The sequence below is a fragment of the Labrus mixtus genome, chromosome 16 (assembly GCF_963584025.1).
Source record: "Labrus mixtus chromosome 16, fLabMix1.1, whole genome shotgun sequence".
Taxonomy (NCBI): Eukaryota; Metazoa; Chordata; class Actinopteri; order Labriformes; family Labridae; genus Labrus; species Labrus mixtus.
In genome coordinates this window covers 20,275,486-20,294,367 of record NC_083627.1, presented here as the reverse complement: position 1 = coordinate 20,294,367, position 18,882 = coordinate 20,275,486, and the positions used below count along the sequence as shown (strand labels likewise).

Here is an 18,882-nt window from a genome sequence, read left to right as displayed (position 1 = left end):
TTTTTGAAAAAAGTTCCAGTCTGCATGTCTTTGATGAATGTTTCACCTCCAGACGAGGCCAGGCAGGTCAAAGAGAAAACTCTCCTTTGAATGTTTTCAGAGGTTTTGGGGGGGCGGGGGTTATGATCCGATTTGTGGCTACAAATAATTTTAGTTCCGGTTCTGTGCCAGGATCAGAAAGTAACAGGCAGCTGCCACCACCAAAGAAATGTACGGCTGCTGTATATAATCCAGCATGCAGCATTACCAAAGAATAACAAGCAGCTGCCACCACTAAAGGTGTAACACTTCCTGCTACTGTATCCTAAAAGCAGAGCAGGCTGGCAGACAGGCAGGCAGAAGAGGATTTAAGGAGATGCCTTTCGGGAGCTCCCGAGGTTCCGAGAAGAGGCTGTGGGGTGGAAAGAAAGGATGGAGGGGGAATACGAAGGGATTGGCTTAGGCTTTGAAATGTGCCACGGCTACTTCTGGCAGGTAGCGAGGGGAGATGAGAGGGATCCTTCTCTCCGGGACAACAGCTCGGCTGAGATGGAAGAATCAATGCAGCCACCATCCGTAGACAAACAGCCATTGCTCTGTGTAGCTCACGCTGCTATTTCAGGGTGAAAGGATGGAGAGAGAGAGAGAGAGAGACTGCAGCACGTGAGGAGAGAGAGAGGGAGGAGAGAGAGGGAATGAGTTAGAGTAGGGGGGGCGGCAGATTAGATTTACAGAACAGGATGTGACAAGGAGAAAGTGAGGCTTAGAGGACATCAGGAGAAAGACAATGAGTAGATTTTGTTGAGGTATTCAGGGTACTGGAGTTTTTAGCTGAGTTGAGTCAATGAATAATACAGCACAGAATAGAAAGTAGGGACTTCAAATCTTCTGCAAATCCACTCATTTAATTATTTTTCTTCACATTTTAACGTCTCGTTGAACAATGCTAATAAATACTAGTCAGCAGACTAAACTGTTGTGACTTATAATAATTAAATACCACACAGCGTGTCCACTGAGGCTCTCTGAAGGCAGACATGAGGTATTGTAGATGAAACACAGAGAGAGAGAGAAAGAGAGAGAGTGGGGAACAGAGGTGGTAGCAGACTGTAGCTTTGAAGATGGAGGTGACAAGGGCAAAAGTGAGGAGGACGCAGTATGAGGAGCAGCCAGAGGCTTTAACAGCAGAATGGGAACAATGAGAGGCTGTTATTGGATCATACTGAGGCTAATGGTGGCATAAGGGCAGACGCTGCACTGTAAACTAAGTGCTGTCAGACTTTTTGTTTTTCTTTTTAAAACTGTTTTTGATCTAGTTTCTATCTGTCCAGAAAAGATGCTTATTTTATGTAAGTATGTCATGTTAAAGTTTTGTTTAAATAGATGGTACTGTGAGAAGATGAATTACTCCCTTATGTCTGAATGTATGAAGTCTAGTGTCTGGAAAAGGGAAAAGCTAATTTGGCTGTTTCTTTTTCCTCCCCAAAACCTTTTTTTGTTTCGTCACCTCGAGACAAAGCCATCCTAGCTACTTCCTGGTTTATAGTCTTTGTGTGCGCGAGCTAAGCTAATCATCTGCTAGCAATGACAAAACAGGCAAACCTGCATGACTCCATGCCACAAAATGATTTTATGATCAGTGTTTATACGCTCATATAATTACCTTACAGAGACCAAACTGTTGAAATGTAGCGTTTATTAAAACAGTTTTGGTATAGAGTAAGAGTGTGGCCTGTTATTTAGTTAAAACTGTTTGTTTTTATTACCCTGCACTATGTGATGTGTGTGTAACTACCTTCATTCTATTTCCATTTTTAGTTACAAAATCTGAACTATTCTTAAAAATATCTTTAATGCAACATTTTAACCAGAGCATTCAGCTAGCTGCTAGCTTCGTAGTCTAATGATATTCCTACTCCTCTCTAAGCTCGACTTCCGGACGCCTCCTGGTTTCGACCGGACCCGTAACGCAGAGATCGGCAACAAGGACATAAAGTTCAAGCACCTGGAGGAGGCGTTCACCTCAGAGCACTGGCTGGTCAGGATCTACAAGGTCAAGAAGCTGGACAACAGAGAGCCGCTGGACCACAAGCCTCGCAGTGTGGTGCCCAAGCAGAAGTACACGTCCAAAAAGGTAGAGAGACATCGTGTTTGAGAGGTTTAAATATATTTATATTATATATATATATATATATATATGTATGTATATATATAGATATGTTTTTCTCTCCAGGGCTTAATCTGGTTTTTCATCAGTCCATCGGTCCAGTACGGCAGGCTCGCTACACAAACTGATCTACATAAATCTTCAAGTCCTTTATTAACTTACTCTAATAACACAGGCTGCGAAAAAACAATTACGCACATGACGGGAAGCTCATTTAGAGTTTAGAAATCCTGCAAAAAAAATAATTTCATCCCTGATTTGTGCTGGAAAAACATAGTTTTGCTTGCTGTCTGCCCACATTTAACCCTATTTTATCTTTAAATGTATGTGTATTTATAATGTCGTTTTTTTACTTGTTTTTAGGAGCAATATGTAACTCTGACACCTAGCGTTTAAAATTGGTACTGCAGTCCAAATTCAAAACATGTTATCAATGAACTGAAGTCATAAATGATACGAGTCCTTTTATCTTCAAATATTCTATTCTGTATTTCTCTCTCTCTTCCACCAGACTGCCAAGAGGAAGCGAGGACACATCAGGAACAAGCTCGCCCTGAGAAAAGGCAAGAAACTCCCAAAAAAATAATGATGACGATGGACCCTTCTAGGAAAACAAACAAATGCGAAGAAACCTCGAACAACCAATGAAGAAGAACACAGGGGGCCGTTTATCTGGCACTTGGTACTCGAGCGCTTCCCATTAGAGCGCTCCCGTGTGGTGAGGAGGTTGAAGTGTCATATCTGGCTAGTTCCAGATCTGTTGTCTGTTTTATCCTGAGGATCTTTGTCTTGCTCATTTTTTTCTTCTGTTTTTTTTTCTTCTGTTTTTTTTTTTTTACTTAAATGTGTGGCGAGGCATCGGGCTGCTCTACTTGGTTCTGTGTCGGTTACTTTTTGTGGTACGTTGATTAACTGCTTATCAGTGCGAGGATCTGGTTGAGAGTATGTGAAGTGGAGGAAAAGAGAGAAGACTTGGAACATTTGCACCAAAGACCCATCAACCTTGCTCCATGGCACATGTGAACTCATCACTAAGCGAGAGGAAGCGCAGGAGTGAAAGCTAAGGACTTGTTCCTGACACGTGTACAGAGGAGAGTATGCGGTATGGAGGAACATTTAGGCACAGTTCATCTGTTAATATTAACCCTTTTATCATCATCGTCATCTCCTTTACGTCTGCCTGGCTCCCCCGTCCTACTTTTCCAACAAAGTCCTCAAAAAAAAAAAAATTGGCCTATTGTGTAAATATGTTGTGTACAAAAAAATGTCTAAAAGGATGATAATATATTGGATTATTGTGGTGATTTTTAAAATATGCAGTTTTTTGTTTTTCTCTTAATTTCTTTGTGATTTTTTTTTTGTATGACAGCAAATAGAACAGTGAATGCAATAATTCTTGTAAAGAGAGGCCTGAGATTTTGTTGGAAGAATGAATGTGAATTTTTACAATGTTCCCCTTCGCCCCGGCCCTCTTTTTCATATTAAATTGCATAGATTGTACATTTCTGCTGCTGCTAGGGTTTTAAAGACGGAAGCAGGCAACTGTGTGTAAAAAGTAGTGATAATAAATTAGGCCTCCCGCCCTGCAGGGGGAGCTGTCTAGGTTCTGTGTGCAAAGCCTAGTGCCTCATTGCTGGTCATCATCGCCTCATGTATTTGTGACCGTCTACTTTTTTTTGTAGTTTAGTTTATCTCATAATTTTAGTGCTTCTGCCAGGCTGAGGCTTTGGAAAGTAGACTTTTGTTTTTCAAGATGTCTGGAAATATACTGCTGAACTGTGAAGAAGGGTAGTTGGTACACAAGCACTGAAACAAGGAAAGATCACAAAGGTCAGGAAAGATCAACACTTCCATCAAAGTCTGCGACAAAGATGGACGAAGCGTCCTCGTGTCCTAACCCAACACTGCATACAAGTGAAGAAGAGGTACTGTGTGTATGTTGATCATTCTCAAACATGTCAGCAAGCATGAGGGCTGCAACTTGGTGTTTTCAAAGACCAGTTTTGTCCTTAAGATGTTACGGGGGAAATAGATAAATGTGATGCTGTTACATTTCTTGTTTTGACCAACCAAAAGTTTAAACACCAAAAAAAAGTAGAAAAAAATCCTCCTGCAGGTAAAGATGGAACACCACTCAACTCTAGTTCTAAAAAAACATGACATCATCCCAAATGTAGTTTATTCACATAACGAATTAAAAGCTGCTCAGCATTAGGAGTGTGTGACGGTGTGTTTTCTTTATATTGTCACTAAATGGGATAAAGGGTCAGATTGTTTCCCGGAGCCCAACATGGCTTCTGTCAGGTTTTATACGCCTTGACCTCCACCTTCCAAAAACTACAATTTACACTGACATGAAACAAAAACAGCCAAATCTTTAAACTAGCCAATCAAAAACTAACGGGCAACATTTAAGAGTTAAAATAACAAAATAATTATTAGTGCTTATTCAGTCAATTTAAACATCTAAAGGAATCAGGCTCAGATGATACCAACATTTGAATCCATGAAATAAGTCAAACTAGATACTTCCATTAAACCTTTAAAGTCAATTAAACATCTCTTTCTAATAACTCAACCTGACTTTGTAACAAATTTAATGTTAGAAAAAAAAAACCTCATATATACTGATATTAATATTTCATTGGCTTCATTATTACAAATGGTGAAATGACCCTTTAATGAGTTTACAGTTTCTGCTGTAGTGAACTGGCTAGACTAAATCGATCTTTGAATGCACTGATGATATCCAGCTTCCATAAAACATCACCTTACTAGTGAACTCTTTTTCTCACCAGCTGACATATTTACCCAAACTTCATTCTTTAATTGAAACAAAGAAATGTTTCTTTTTTTTTTTTTCTACCTAAAATGACTAAAATAAAAAACACACAACATAAGTTTTGTCCCTCTGTAGGGACACAGCTTCACTAGAACATACATCTTTAACTTGTCATGTTTCAGGCACTGCACTGTTCTGTGTGTCTGGATTTACAGATGCCATGTCCAAACACTAGAGGTGTGTGTGTGTGTGTGCGTGTGCGTGTGTGCACGCTTCGGCAGTTTTTTTTGTATCAAATAACTGACACATCAAAAGACTAACAAATCAAACAGCAGAACTTGTTTTGTCACATCTCACAGAAAGTGACTTTTATAATTCGTATCACCTGTTCATTTCTTTTCCTTCTGTCTGAGTTTCTTTGTTCTCTTCACTTTGATCTTCCCTGAAACACTGTCATTACTCGGAGGCGTCACACCTTCGACAAAATGCCACGTTGTTATTGTAACTCACCTAAACTGTGTCACGTCCTTTGATTTCCCATGAGAGGAGAGAGAGTTCAGACTCAGCCTTAATGTGATGTACAGTTTTTTCTCTTTCATTTTGGGCTTCATTAGGAGCAGCTAAATGCTTCCTCTACTAAGTTTACTCATGTTTTAGTTTACTCAGTGCCGTCTGATGAAATCCCTCCCTCACCTTCAAAAGTTTACATTTTTACATTGTTGTTCTGTTCAGCCATCTTTAAATATACACCTTAATGACAAAACCTGTGTACGGTCTTTTTATTCATGTGTCCCCTTCCTGAAGCTTTGTGTCATTTTAAACAGAACAATCCTGAAACATGCATTTAGTATCTTGATTTTTTTCAGCGAGGTGAACAGAAAGCCAACCACTTGATGGCAGCATTAGCCTTCAGTCCAAGACGCTTGCTTCTGCTGCATTACAGTAAGTGTAAAGAATGACTTGAAGTCTGGGGATGGGTTTCAGAAGCATGCTAACCAGGTAGTATCCAAGGATGTGAGGTAAAATACTAACATTTTAAAGAGTTTCTCCAGACTTATACAACCCTTTGATTAGAAGCTGCACGTTCCTCTTAACAGATTATTGTGTGAAGCAGTATCATTTAATGACGACTTTGTATCTTCATGAAGTCCTCTGAAGGTGAATGATCCAGCCTTTCACCATGTTAGAAACACTTAGGGGTTAGAAATGATTTCACCTACAAAATTAAGTCTGATGGATGAATGAAAAAACAAACATGTCAGTGTCTACATACCCTTAATGAGCAACTATTTTATACATTTAAATGCCATTTGTTACTGAAGTTGTTTGTATACCTAACATCTTCAAATCATAGTTGTACATTTTGCTCCTGAAGTTTCTTACTGTTCTTGCTCTTACGTTGGGTTATTAAAGGGATACTTCACCCGTTGAAACATGAATCTGTGTTGACATTGGGTCATATATGTTGTAGAAATGTGAAATACATTTTGAAGTTGGTGCCTTCTTGACAGAGAAAAGGCAGAAAGTGTCTTTTTGGCTCATGTTGATGAAAGACACCAAATCCCAGAATGCACAGCACTGCAGGCCACGCCCACTAAGGTCCTCTATTTCAGAATTAGAAATACTTTATTAATCCCAGAGGGAAATTGGATCGATACAGTTTTTCCAAAATATACAGTATAGCAGTAGAAATATAGAAATAAAAACATTTACAGACATATTTACTTCAACACATAAGACCATTTCCTCAACTGATTCAGAGATTTCTTCCAGAATTGATCTTGTAAATTCCTGTCAGAAAACAGACTCCATGTCTGTGTCCATAGGCAAACAGTGAGAGCACCGACACTACCAGTCCTCCCCAGCTCGAGCCGGTCCCGGCTCCTCGTCCTCACCGCCGCCGACAGAAAGGCATTATGTCTCGGCTGCTGAGCTGGCAGCGGCCCACGGCAATATAGCAATATAGCGGGGAGACGGCTGCTGCCGACAGGCCGGTCTTGTGTCCCGGCGGCCTGTCGTCAGCAGCCGTCTCACCGCTATATTTACATTTTTTCGCCATTATCAGCTTTCTCCATAGAACCTGTTAGCATAGCTTCCAAGCAATATGGCGGACATTAAGTTTTGATTCTGGGAGTGAATCCACCCTCTGATCTGTGATTGGTCTGTAGCTTCAGTGGTCGAAAATATGAGGAACTAGCGTTGTAGTTTCACCCCGCTAACCACAACAGCTTCCAGTGACGCAAAATGACAATTTTTGCGTCACTGGAAGCTCCTTTTCAGACTCAGAAATAAATGAGGGCGGGATGCACGACCATTCAAAAATACTACCAGGTTTCTAATGATACAAAGATTAATGCAAATGGGTGAAGTATCCCTTTAAATCACCTTGAGATGAAACGATGTGTATAAAGTCTCGGATGTTTTTTCCAAGCTTAAGTTAGAGTTTGACTCTAGTCTGGATAGAAGGTGGACGTAGTTACTGTGACTTTACCCACTGTTTGTTTGGACCAACCTTTCAAAGCCTCGAGTTTGCAGAATGGCATTAAGCCTTCACCATCTAGCATATCTGGTGTGCTTGCATTAGTCTTGAACCAAAGTTAACAGGATGGTGGTCATTAGTTTCCTTTTGATGGATGGATATTGGTGATGCTAGATACATAAATAAGGGGGAAGTAATTCTAATAGAGTTTATTCTCTGGGAACTTTGAACATGTTTTACTAAATCTATGGAAATCAATGAGTTCCTGATTAGAAGTTTGATTCTGTAGCCCTATCATTCAGTGAAGTTAAAGAAAGATTGCATCATCAGGATGGTGGATTTTAATGGGGGGAAAAAGAGGCAGCTGCTTTGACCTGCATTATGACAAATAAGATGTGGCTCGGCTCCTCTACCTGTGAGTGAATGATAAATATACAATCATCATTAATCACTTAGATGAAGATAACAGATATGAGACATCACATTTAAAACAAAACAAAAAGTAGAAGGTCTTTATTTATGTTCCTCTTTTATCACAATCATATTCTACTTCAGTGAATCCTTTTTAAGATATATATATAAAAAAAAAAAAGAAATCTGTAAGTATCATGTAAGGCGAGTGTCATCAAACCGTAATGAACCAGGTCTGTCCTTCATGTTGTCATGGAAATGACGTACGCTACAAAGAGGCATCTGGCTTTAAATACTGAATCTGAGTATTTCAACTGAAAGCAGGCAGTCGGGACATTAAATTAAAAAAAACTATACGGCAAAAAGACAAAATAAGTTTTCAGTCAAGAATCCAATGAAATGGATCAAAGTTTAGATCTTTAAAACCTTCAGTTTGGCTGGTTACCCCAGGTCTCAGGGATTGTTATTCTGGGAGATTATCCACTCATCTTCGAAGAAAAAAAACATTCCAGCAATCGGTAGCCTAGTGGTTAGTGCACGCGCCCCATGGACAGAGACCATAGTCCTCAAAGTGGGCGGCCCGGGGTTCAAATCCAACCTGGGGCTCCTTATTTCCCACCATAAAGGCAAAGAAAGCCCAAATATAAACCTTGAAATGTGTTTTTAAACCTTCAATTAACCCCTAGATTAGAGCGCCTGTTTGTGTGTTTCTGCGAGCTCTCCTCATCCATATTCAAAAACAAGAAGTATGAACTTCAGGAGGTACAGGCTAAGAGCCAACTGAGGGGCACAGATACAAAAACAAAGGAAAGAAAAGATTCAAAGAGTGAGGACTCTGCCACAAACAAACTCATGTTTCTCTCTTGGAATAATATGTGGCTAATGGCTGGAACAGCTGAATACGAGAGGTAGTAATGGAAATGTAAAAGGTCTGCGTCTCACCTGTTGGAGATTATAATATTTTGAGAGACCTTCAAAAAGAAAGGGCAAAACATGATGTAGTAGTAACAGTAAAAGATGGAAAAGAAGTATCCTATCTTGTGTAAATGTGCCCAAATACATTCATAGTGCAGACAAAACAATCACTTTCTAGAAGTTTACTTCATACTAACACACAATCTAATGTTTTACCTGTTGGTTTATATTTCATGTTAAGATTTATTTAAGGTGTCCTTATTTCCTGTAAAGCTCTGAGAGACCACCCTGACTGGTAAAAGCCATAGATATAAAATATTTAGTTTATTAAATCTATGGGAAAAGTGCTTTTATAAACAACTCATTTACAGCTACAGTATTATGTGTAACAAGGAACTTTTTTATGTATATATTCATTCTAACGCTGCATTTTGAACTAAAAGCTTAGAACCAAACATTGACACTGTCCGAGAAAACATTAAAAAAAAAAAAAACCTGTGGAAAACATCATCACTGTGTGTGTTTGTGTGTGTGTGTGTGTCTGTCTGTCTGTCTGTCTGTCTGTCTGTCTGTGTCTGTGTGTGTGTGTGTGTGTCTGTCTGTCTGTCTGTCTGTCTGTCTGTCTGTCTGTCTGTCTGTCTGTGTGTGTGTGTGTGTGTGTGTGTGTGTGTGTGTGTGTGTGTGTGTGTCTGTCTGTGTGTGTGTGTGTGTGTGTGTGTGTGTGTGTGTGTGTGTGTGTGTGTGTGTGTGCAAAAAAGGCCTTGGCAAGGTGAAAAATAGAAATACTCTACTTTGAATAGTAATACTATTTATAAAAATCGACTTTTGTCCCAAGAGCTCCCACCGCTTGGTCCTGGTTATAACAGTGGAGATCCCTTTTGGCACCTTGCATCTTCCTGTTAGTGTGTCACTCTGGGAGTCTGTAGTCCAGGAGGACTCGGCTCCCTGTGTTTGACGTCCTGACCGCTGACTCAGCGTGGAGAGGCAGGAGATCACTTATTTTCCGCTGGAGGAGAGAGATGTGCTGCTTTCAGGTCGACTTCCACATCGGACTGTTGTAGGTCCAACCGTCTCCCTGCACATGGGACGCAGAAGAATGGTAGATTAAAGAAAGAAAAAAAAAAACATTGAACATTGAGTAGATCACAGTAGTCATGCAGATGATTATAGTTTGACCTCTTTTGAGATATTATCCTAATAACTAATATTTCTGCTTCTATCCAGTCGACCCAGTAATGATTTGAGAAACCAGAGAAGACGGGACTAATGCAGCACTTTGTACCTCTTTGGTGAAGTATTTTGGAGTCCAGGGTTTGTTATCAGCCGCTCTCTGCCTCTCCTCTCCTCTCTGTCGCTCCTCCAGTCTGTGTTTGTGCTCTGTGGCCTCGTCCATGTTCCCTTCCTTCAGAGACTTGGTGACATGTTGCCATAACCGCCTTAAAATGAAAGTAGAGGGTAAGAGCAATGTTCCTTCATCTGGCACTACATAAAGTAACCTGTTTAGAAATCAGTATTCCTCCACCTGGATTCCATCCTGCTCTGTCTGTCCACAGGCCGGAGCTTCTTTCTGGTGACGGGTAGTTTTGTCGTGTCGATCACTTTGGTTTCTCCGCTGCTGTAGGTGAACTCCAGCGTGCCGTTCCACTCGCCCTGAGCTTTACACACGATGGTGTTGGTCGGGTTGTGCTTGACCTCTGCCGTCACTCTGTGTGCCAGAGACATTGTTGTTAACAATTTGATTTGTCCACCCAATTTTGTTTTGTACTCAAAATCCGATAACGTTTTTCATTATTTTATGAAGCACATTGACCTGTTGGAATAGTAGGAATAGTTAGCATTACTTATTCTTGTATCCTGGAACTGAATTATTTTATTTGTATGAATTGGAGAGCGAAGTGGAAACATTCTAATGAAAAGATTTAGACTTCATAATATCCAGAATGTTTTAAATATTGAAAAAGTGAAACAGCTTTAGAGCACAAAGCGAGACGTGAGCCGCTGTTTCAGTTCATCCTTCATGCGCTGAAGACTTTTTTGAAGCAGATGTAGACAGTATAAACAGTGAGTGGAATATCTGTGTTTCACAGTTTGACTGACCATGGATTTTGTTTTTGGTTCGATAAAATCAAAATGGAAAAATATTTTTGATGAAAAAGTGCTTTACAAGAAAAAGATGCTTAAATAAATATGTGTAAAAAGGATTCCAACTGGTTTCAATGCAGAAGTTGCATGAAGTGAATGAATTTCATATCTTTCTGAGAATGGATATATCATTTGTAGGCAGTATTCACCACATGTATTATTCTAATCAACAGGTAGAAGAAAGGTGTTTGAATAAAGAGTTGAAAACCCTCACCGGTGAACCTTCCCTCCATAGAACGGCTTGGTGTGAAAGGTGACAGTGGCCGAGTAGCCGCTCTTGGCACAGTTGATGGAGACTTTTCCGCCCAGCTCCACCCAGGGCACGGTGAGGATGGAGCGGGCGTAGGCACAGGGTAACGTGAAGACGTACTCCTCATCGTGTTCCAGGAGACAGAGGACCCCTGAGAGGAGGGAGAGAGAGAGGGGGGGGAGGTAAGATGCATGATGGGAACTCACATGCACAGAGACAGACGGGAAAACCTGCAAGGACGCTTTTTTTTCTTTTTTGTTAGGGAACCAGTCAACATTTTGAAAAAGATAATAGAAGTTTAAAGATAATAGAAGTTTAAAGATAATAGAAGTTTAGAGATAATAGAAGTTTAAAGATAATAGAAGTTTAAAGATAATAGAAGTTTAGAGATAATAGAAGTTTAAAGATAATAGAAGTTTAAAGATAATAGAAGTTTAGAGATAATAGAAGTTTAGAGATAATAGAAGTTTAAAGATAATAGAAGTTTAGAGATAATAGAAGTTTAAAGATAATAGAAGTTTAGAGATAATAGAAGTTTAAAGATAATAGAAGTTTAAATGATGTTCCTGCAGACTGCCTCACTTTTCTACAAAATGTCATATTTGACGATAACAAACAATCACTGCAGTTTGCTGGTGATGTCATGTGGCCTGTGTGTGTGTGTGTGTGTGTGTACTCTCTATTACATTTACAAAGTATACTACTTTGTTTAATAAAGTCCCACAGTGAAGTACATGATACAAAGCAGCTGATATCTCCTTCAGGCAGTGTGTCTTTGTGAGAGGATATTACACTTTAAGCTCCTGATTGCCTCTCATGTTAGTCATCATCCGAGTCACACAGTCTTAAGTGGATTTATTTTGTCTTTCTGATTCTCCTCTGCTCCTCACATGTCCATGAATAGCCTACTGTTCTTACACCATAATCACATGTTTACACAGGATCAACTGTGTGGTCCCGTCATGAAACAGAGAGAGAAATTAACCTATTTAGTCACAACACTGCTCTGTAGACATCATGTTCCAGTTTTCTCCTCTGTTAAGATGTCAGTCTGTAAGCCTCACCACGTGGAAACCAGTGAAAAAGGAAATCATTGAGTGTGAAAATAATCTGCAAGTTTAGCGTCCATAATTCTACTTAAATAAAGTTCAGAAGTTTTATAATGAAAATGAACTTAAAGAATCAAAAGTGAAAGTATGAATTATGCAGAAGGGCTCGTGTACGAATGTTAAAATGTCGAGCTCACAAAGTGGGGAAAGAGATCTTTTATCTGAAGTTTAGAAAAGAAATACATCCTCAGGGATTTTAAAGCAGTATTTAAGTGGAGCTGATATGAGCTGCTTACTTATGACCTAACTTTACTTTGACCAAGTTGACTTGACTTTACTCAGGCCAGAACATGGGTGTGAATGTCATCTCCTTCAGTCTTCTGTTTTCTCTTCTATCTATTTATTTACAGTATATGTGTCTCTATGTATATGTAAGGAAATGTTTGGAGAGGGAGCAGGGGACGACATGCATCAAAGGAATGGGGTCGGAATTGAATCCACAGCCACTCCGTCAAGGACCACAGCCTCTGTACATTAGGAGCGTATCCTAACCACTAGGCTTTAGGCGTGCAAAACATTTTCTCTGCCATAACAAACAAGAAACTCCAGGAATGACCAGTGTCTGGTACTGAGACCCAATCTGACATGTGACCACAGGGGGCGCTGCAGAGTTGTGATGATTTTTAATATTAACTAATCTGTTGATATTTTTCATATTGAACAGATTAGTCTCTGATTATAGAATAGAATAGAATAGAATAGAAGAATAGAATAGAATAGAATAGAATAGAATAGAATAGAATAGAAGAATAGAATAGAATAGAACTTTATTTGTCCACAAAGTGGAAAATTGTCTTTAATTTAAAATAATATAAAATAATAAGCCAGAGTGAGAAGACATTTCATAAAGTTATAGGTTTAAAAACAGTAATTTCATAAAACAATGTGCAGTTAGAGTTGAGGGGGGTCGTTTTCTCCTTTATGAATTTAATAATTTTATTGGTACAAAGTATTTTTTATAAACATTTTTTGTGGCTCTGAATGGCTGACCTGATGGAAGCACTTTGAACTGGGAGTGCAGTGGATGAGAAGGGTCACCTGTTATGTCCTGGGCTTTCTTTTTAGTGTTCAGTACATGCCTGTCACAAAGTGGCATCTGTGCTTTCTCTATGATTTTACTCTTTCTCTACTCCCACTCTTGTGGTCTATTGGGGGGAAAATGTTTATTATTGTTTGTCAAAGCTTAATACAGTTTCTTATAGGTTTTTTCAACGACACAAAATATTGACTGTACCGTCAGAGGGGGAAAAACCCCAGAAAGTCTCATTTGAGAAGCCTCTCTTCTTATTCTGTGAGCTGACTCACCGTCTGAGCCAATTATAAACTCACACAATCTACTGCTATCAGGAATGCAGTAACAAAGAAAAAGCCCACTAATCAATATTCTCTGTATGTGACGGTCACATTGTTCTCTGACGGCAGCACAAGCCTCCAAACTGATGATCTGCTGCGTCACGAGGAGCTGACGGCCGACCAGAGGAGCTGTGATGTCTGAACGGATCAGGTCATACATCCAGACTCAGTGGATATGGCTCGAGGACTTCCTGTGTCCCTGCTCAGGGCGACAGCCTACAGTACAGGGTGTGAAGGTGCTGACAGGTCGTACTGGATTATTGATCATGGGAGAGGTCTCGTTCTCTTTTAAAGGACAGGACACTGTTTTCACATGTGCACACCTGAAAAGTTTCTAGAGGATTTCAGGAGGGCTGACCCTGAAATAATCCTGATCTGGTCATTCACACATGCACCTCACAGTGGGAGACTATCCCGGTGGAATGGTAGGGGGTTCAGGGGTCTCCTGAGGCAAGACGTGATGTAATCTATATTGGAGGAATTATTTTCCCTGCCCCCCTCATTGTCATTATTCTTGATTTATTTGAATACTTTCTGTGTTGTGGTAATCCAGGGGAGAGAGATGATTCAATCTTTGCTGTTTTCCTTCCTTCTTCTGAAATGTATTGTAAAATGAGTTATGTATATGATATACTGTATATGATTCTCCTCTCCTGTATATCTGTGGGCACAACATCTTGTTTTTCCTTTATTGTAAGTGACAATGTTTAAACATAAATAATAAAAAATTGATCACAAAAAAAAGAGAGCAGAGAAGAACATAGTGGGAAAATCATATTTACTGAAACTACTTATTATGTTTCTAATGTTGTTATCATAATGCAGGTTTTTTATGCCGCCCGTAAAACAATCCTTACCTCTATGACAGTTTCACGTTTCTCAATGAAGGAAAGAGAACATTCAAAATGAATCTAGAGTATTTCATCAGCTCACCTTCCCCCACCATGGACACTCCTATAGACATCCCCATGAACTTGCTTTTGGTCCACACGTGAGCTTTGACGCACATCCTCCTCTCCTGACACTCGCAGTAGAAACCCGACACCGGTGGATGATGGGAGACCTGCTCGGCCACAAAGCGGACCCTGTAGCATTCCCCCGGGGAATCCTCGTCCTGCTGCTCCCACGAGGAGCCCTGGTTGGATCTGACCAAAGGTTTGACTTTGTCCCGGGGCACCTCCCAGGAACAGTGGAAGGTCTCTCCCAGCACCGGGTTGTACGGCTTCTTGGCCACGGCTCCTTTGCGGCCCTCGTGGAAGGCGGTCAGGTAGTACTCCACAAAGCGTACGATCCTGTCCTCGGCTGTGGCCCCGGCTGTGATGGACAGGAACATGTCGGGGTGGGCCATGAAGTTAGCGTACATCTCCAGAAGTGATCGCTTTTCCAAAATAAATGTTGGCAACACCACCTGGAAAATACAAAGAGATAAAAGGACAAGGATTATTCAGAGGGAAAAAAGAGTCAATACAAGAATCATTTTAGGGTCTTACCCGGGTGAGGTCCATGCCCAGTTTGAGCTGGGAGAGCAGGTGGAGGATGATGCTCCGCTGGTCGTCCAGGACACCCAGGTCCTCCTCTTCATTGTCCTCCGTATCTGTCACCTCGTCACTGGGGCTGATGTCTTCAAGCCCTGGATGGTGCTATTCAAACAAGAAAAAAAAACTAAATATAGGGCTTTGCTGTTCAGACTATTTGAGACCATGCCAATATATTGGGAAGGGAGCCTCCAAACATCAGACATAAATGTGAAATGCTGAGCTGAAATCTGTATTTTATTTGAATAATATTGAACTTATTTATCTAAATAATTTACCCTGTGATGTTTCTCATGTACAGAGAGAAATGGTCTGTTGATATACGGTGTAAACCAAAACTTATTGTATCTTAAAGGACCGTTACAGTGTAGAGGGCTGAGTTAAGTTTAATTTAACCAAAAGACAAAGATCTCGCTTTAGAGACCAGCAGGTTTAATACCACTCCAGAGGAGAACAGAGTTTGTTTCTAGGTGAAACTGAAAATGAGATGTCTTCCATTAACTTAGATTTCTTCTGGTTAGATGATTATGAAAAACTTGAGTTGTGTTTTAGAAGAGGAACCTTTACTGTAACAGATTTGATCTGCAAAGTACACACTGTTTAAGACAGGTCTCTGGTGTCTGAACATATTCATGCAGCCTCTCTACTCTCAGCTCAAAACTCACCGACTGAAGGTGTGAATCTTTAAAAACCAGGTCACACAGTCATCTCCTTAAAGAGCTGACCACTGTACTTCTTACTAGGACAGGAGTAAATAGTGCATTTTGTTTGCAGTTCTGGATGAATGTATTCATGTATCATGGTAATAAGAGGTCGAGTCCATTCAATGACACTGTGCTATTTGGATAACAAAGAAGTGTCAAACACATTTTTGAAAGCTGTTACGTAATAAATGAATGTCATTTTAGTGTTCAAACATCTGGGACACATTCAGATCAGGAATACAAAGGAGAGGAAACACACAACTGTAAAAACAGATATCTATTCTATCTGGAGTCTGGTGAGGATGACAGTCCAGCATCCTCGCAGCAGGTGTCGTCACACGGAAAAGGCCAAATAGAGGAAGGTGAAGCCGTTTATCTTCCTCCAAACATCGACCTGTCCATACCTACCATAAGGTCACCAAACTCATTTAGAGCTCAAAGAGGCCAGAGAGAGGCAGCCTTTAAATACCAAAGGACACAACCTCATTTACTTTTCACAGAAGCCCACTCATACTCCATTCAGCAATAGCATCCCACCTTTCAAGCCCCTTTCAGCGTTTCATGTGCAGCCCTACACATCTCAGAGCAGCTGAGTGCCTCTTGACAAGAGACGTACACAATGGAGTAAAAATACGGAAAGGTTGTAGTAGTGTCTTCCGTTTGTGTTCCAGCATTCAACTGGAAAGGGATCTAGTCGAGGTTAAAGAAGAGCTGATGCCTTTGATATCTCCTGCAGTTACTTGGGGCAGGAAGGAAGAAGAAAGAAGCTGATGTATAATGCAGAAAGTGCGCTCGAGCCTGTGGGCAACAACAACTCTCAGTGCACCCTTACTGCTCTATAGCCTACCTTTAAATCTGTCTTCGATATGTGTCCTTTTATACAACTCAATATCTTATTTCAGTGAAGCAGCTGCTACAAAAACAGCAAAATGACAAGGAGTGATGAGGGAATGACAATTGCATGAAACACTCCTATAAAAAGGAGAATAACTGTTAAACTAGGAGAGCCTGCTTGAATGTTACCTGAATATTTCATTCCATGCATGCATGCAAAAAGCGCCACATATCCACCCTGAGTACACACTCTGCACCAAAACATTACACACACACACACACACACACGGGAGCATGCTTGAACACACAAGTACAGGAGTCCCTGGAGCCTGTTTGGTATTCAGAGTGATATATATAGAAGTGGAGAGGAAAGGAGAGGAGGTAGTGTAGGGGGAGGTCTGTTATGATTCCAGAGGTTCTAACTAATTAAAGAGGTTTCTGACAGAAACAGGAAATGACTGCTGAGGAGGTCGGAGCATCTCGGGTTCAGAAAAAACCTCCAGTGGATGTATTGGTGAATTTGATGGTTGTCATCACACAAAGACTGTTTAGTTGAACTGTTTATGAAGTGGTTAATAATGTCTTCAATGATTAATGAATGCAGTGTGTGTGTGTGTGTGTGTGTGTGTGTGTGTGTGTGTGTGTGTGTGTGTGTGTGTGTGTGTGTGTGTGTGTGTGTACCACAGCAGGTCACACCTACCCCTTCACAGCCCATTCACACACTGACAGCAGACACTCCCACATAAACTGTTGATCAGTATTAGCTGATCCCATTCATACACACCGCCAATGAAGCAGCAGGAGCAACTTCAAGTTAATTCTCTCGCCAGAGGAAACATCTGAGCTGGGGATTGAACCCGCAACCTTCCCATTGAGAGAGACCCGAGCTGCTCCATTATCAACTTCCATCTTTAACATTACATCACATTACTATTGGTGTTAGGGTTAGCATCAGGGTGGTCAGGTTAGGGTTAGGGTAAAGTTAGGCTGTGGGGTTAGGGCTAGAGAGTCAGGGTCAGAGATAAGGTGTAGATACTCTTATTCTTTGGTTCGTTACAGAAAGTAGTGTCTTGTCATTAAAACTTTGCATATCAAAAGAATTAAGCATTGTTTAACATTGTTGTCGGTGAACTGAACGAGTCAATTTGCAACTTGAATGTGAGCGAAGTTCACTCTGGAGACGGTGAACAAACACTGAAGTTGCAAGGTACAGAGAGTTCAAATTGTAAACTTTGAATGTGAACTGGTCCTTTTTAATCAATCAGTGAGTTCAGACGAGTTAGCATGCAGGGAAATTATTTACAAGTTTTCAGGAAAACTGTTGACTTCACCTTTAAACTTGAAATGGCAGAGTTGAAGAAAACTGTTCTATAGATGAAGCAGAATAGAACAAAATATGCTCCTGAATGTCGGAGAAGGAAAAAATATCCATCTCTTTGGCTGCTTGTGTTTTCACTCTGTCGCTAACTGTCTCCTGTTTGAACAGTGCACAAGGAGAGGGCTTTAAGAGATGTCTTTACTGATAAGTTGGAGCTCTGAATATTCTATGATTACATAAGCTGACCTATGTAGTTTATAATCGACCTGAAACTACTAGTACTGGAGTAATTAAGCCTAAAATTCATTGTGGAGTGGAATAGTGTGAACTATATATTTACTAACACCAAATAGAAAGGATAAAAAAAAGCCAGAAGAACTTTTTATTTACAGCTAATGTCTGAGTTTGTATTGATTAAACAACCAATAAAGCAATTAGTTACATCTTTTGAGAAATGGTGCTTCATTACAAAATCGAAGCCCCTTAATTAAAAATACAATGAACACATCTTAGTCGTGATAGAGGAAGACACTTTTTATTTCATCTTTTACTATCCAACATAGCAACTTTTGAGGATGCTGTGCTTGTAAATGTTTACCACCAGAACAAGCCCTGCTGGCTAGTTTGTTCTATAATTTATGAAGTCAACAAAGACTCTCTGTGTCGGAGGAAAACTGCTTCACATTTCAGATAAGTGATGTTTACTGCTAAACTGCATCCGAGTGCATGCTGGGTAGACCCTTAGGCTGCAACTTCCCTTTTCAACCCATATCCAAAAACAGATGCAAAGACTAGCAGCACACCATGTGAGGACACAAACACAAACATCTGCTTGTTAAAACTCACGCTGCATTGCTGTGAAGCTACAGGCTTGACCGGAATAAAACTGGATCTCATCTCCAAA

At 40.3% G+C, this 18,882-nt stretch overlaps 2 protein-coding genes across 2 annotated transcripts in view; one reads left to right on the top strand and one right to left on the bottom strand.

Annotated features, from left to right (window-relative positions):
• The window catches only part of LOC132990597 (dolichyl-diphosphooligosaccharide--protein glycosyltransferase subunit STT3B), an 89,981-nt gene extending 84,290 nt beyond the window's left edge, over window positions 1-5,691 (top strand). The window contains exons 15-16 of the mRNA XM_061058896.1: window positions 1,907-2,113; window positions 2,658-5,691. Coding sequence (XP_060914879.1) covers window positions 1,907-2,113; window positions 2,658-2,732 — 282 coding nt within the window. The 3' untranslated portion in view covers window positions 2,733-5,691. The remainder of the gene's footprint in view (window positions 1-1,906; window positions 2,114-2,657) is intronic.
• Window positions 5,692-7,905: 2,214 nt separating this feature from the next.
• The window catches only part of LOC132990719 (oxysterol-binding protein-related protein 10), a 59,848-nt gene continuing 48,871 nt past the window's right edge, over window positions 7,906-18,882 (bottom strand). The window contains exons 8-13 of the mRNA XM_061059089.1: window positions 15,078-15,227; window positions 14,521-14,995; window positions 11,090-11,276; window positions 10,256-10,438; window positions 10,016-10,169; window positions 7,906-9,808 (exon numbers count right to left, since the gene is read on the bottom strand). Of these exons, the coding sequence (XP_060915072.1) occupies window positions 9,764-9,808; window positions 10,016-10,169; window positions 10,256-10,438; window positions 11,090-11,276; window positions 14,521-14,995; window positions 15,078-15,227 (1,194 nt within the window). The 3' untranslated portion in view covers window positions 7,906-9,763. The remainder of the gene's footprint in view (window positions 9,809-10,015; window positions 10,170-10,255; window positions 10,439-11,089; window positions 11,277-14,520; window positions 14,996-15,077; window positions 15,228-18,882) is intronic.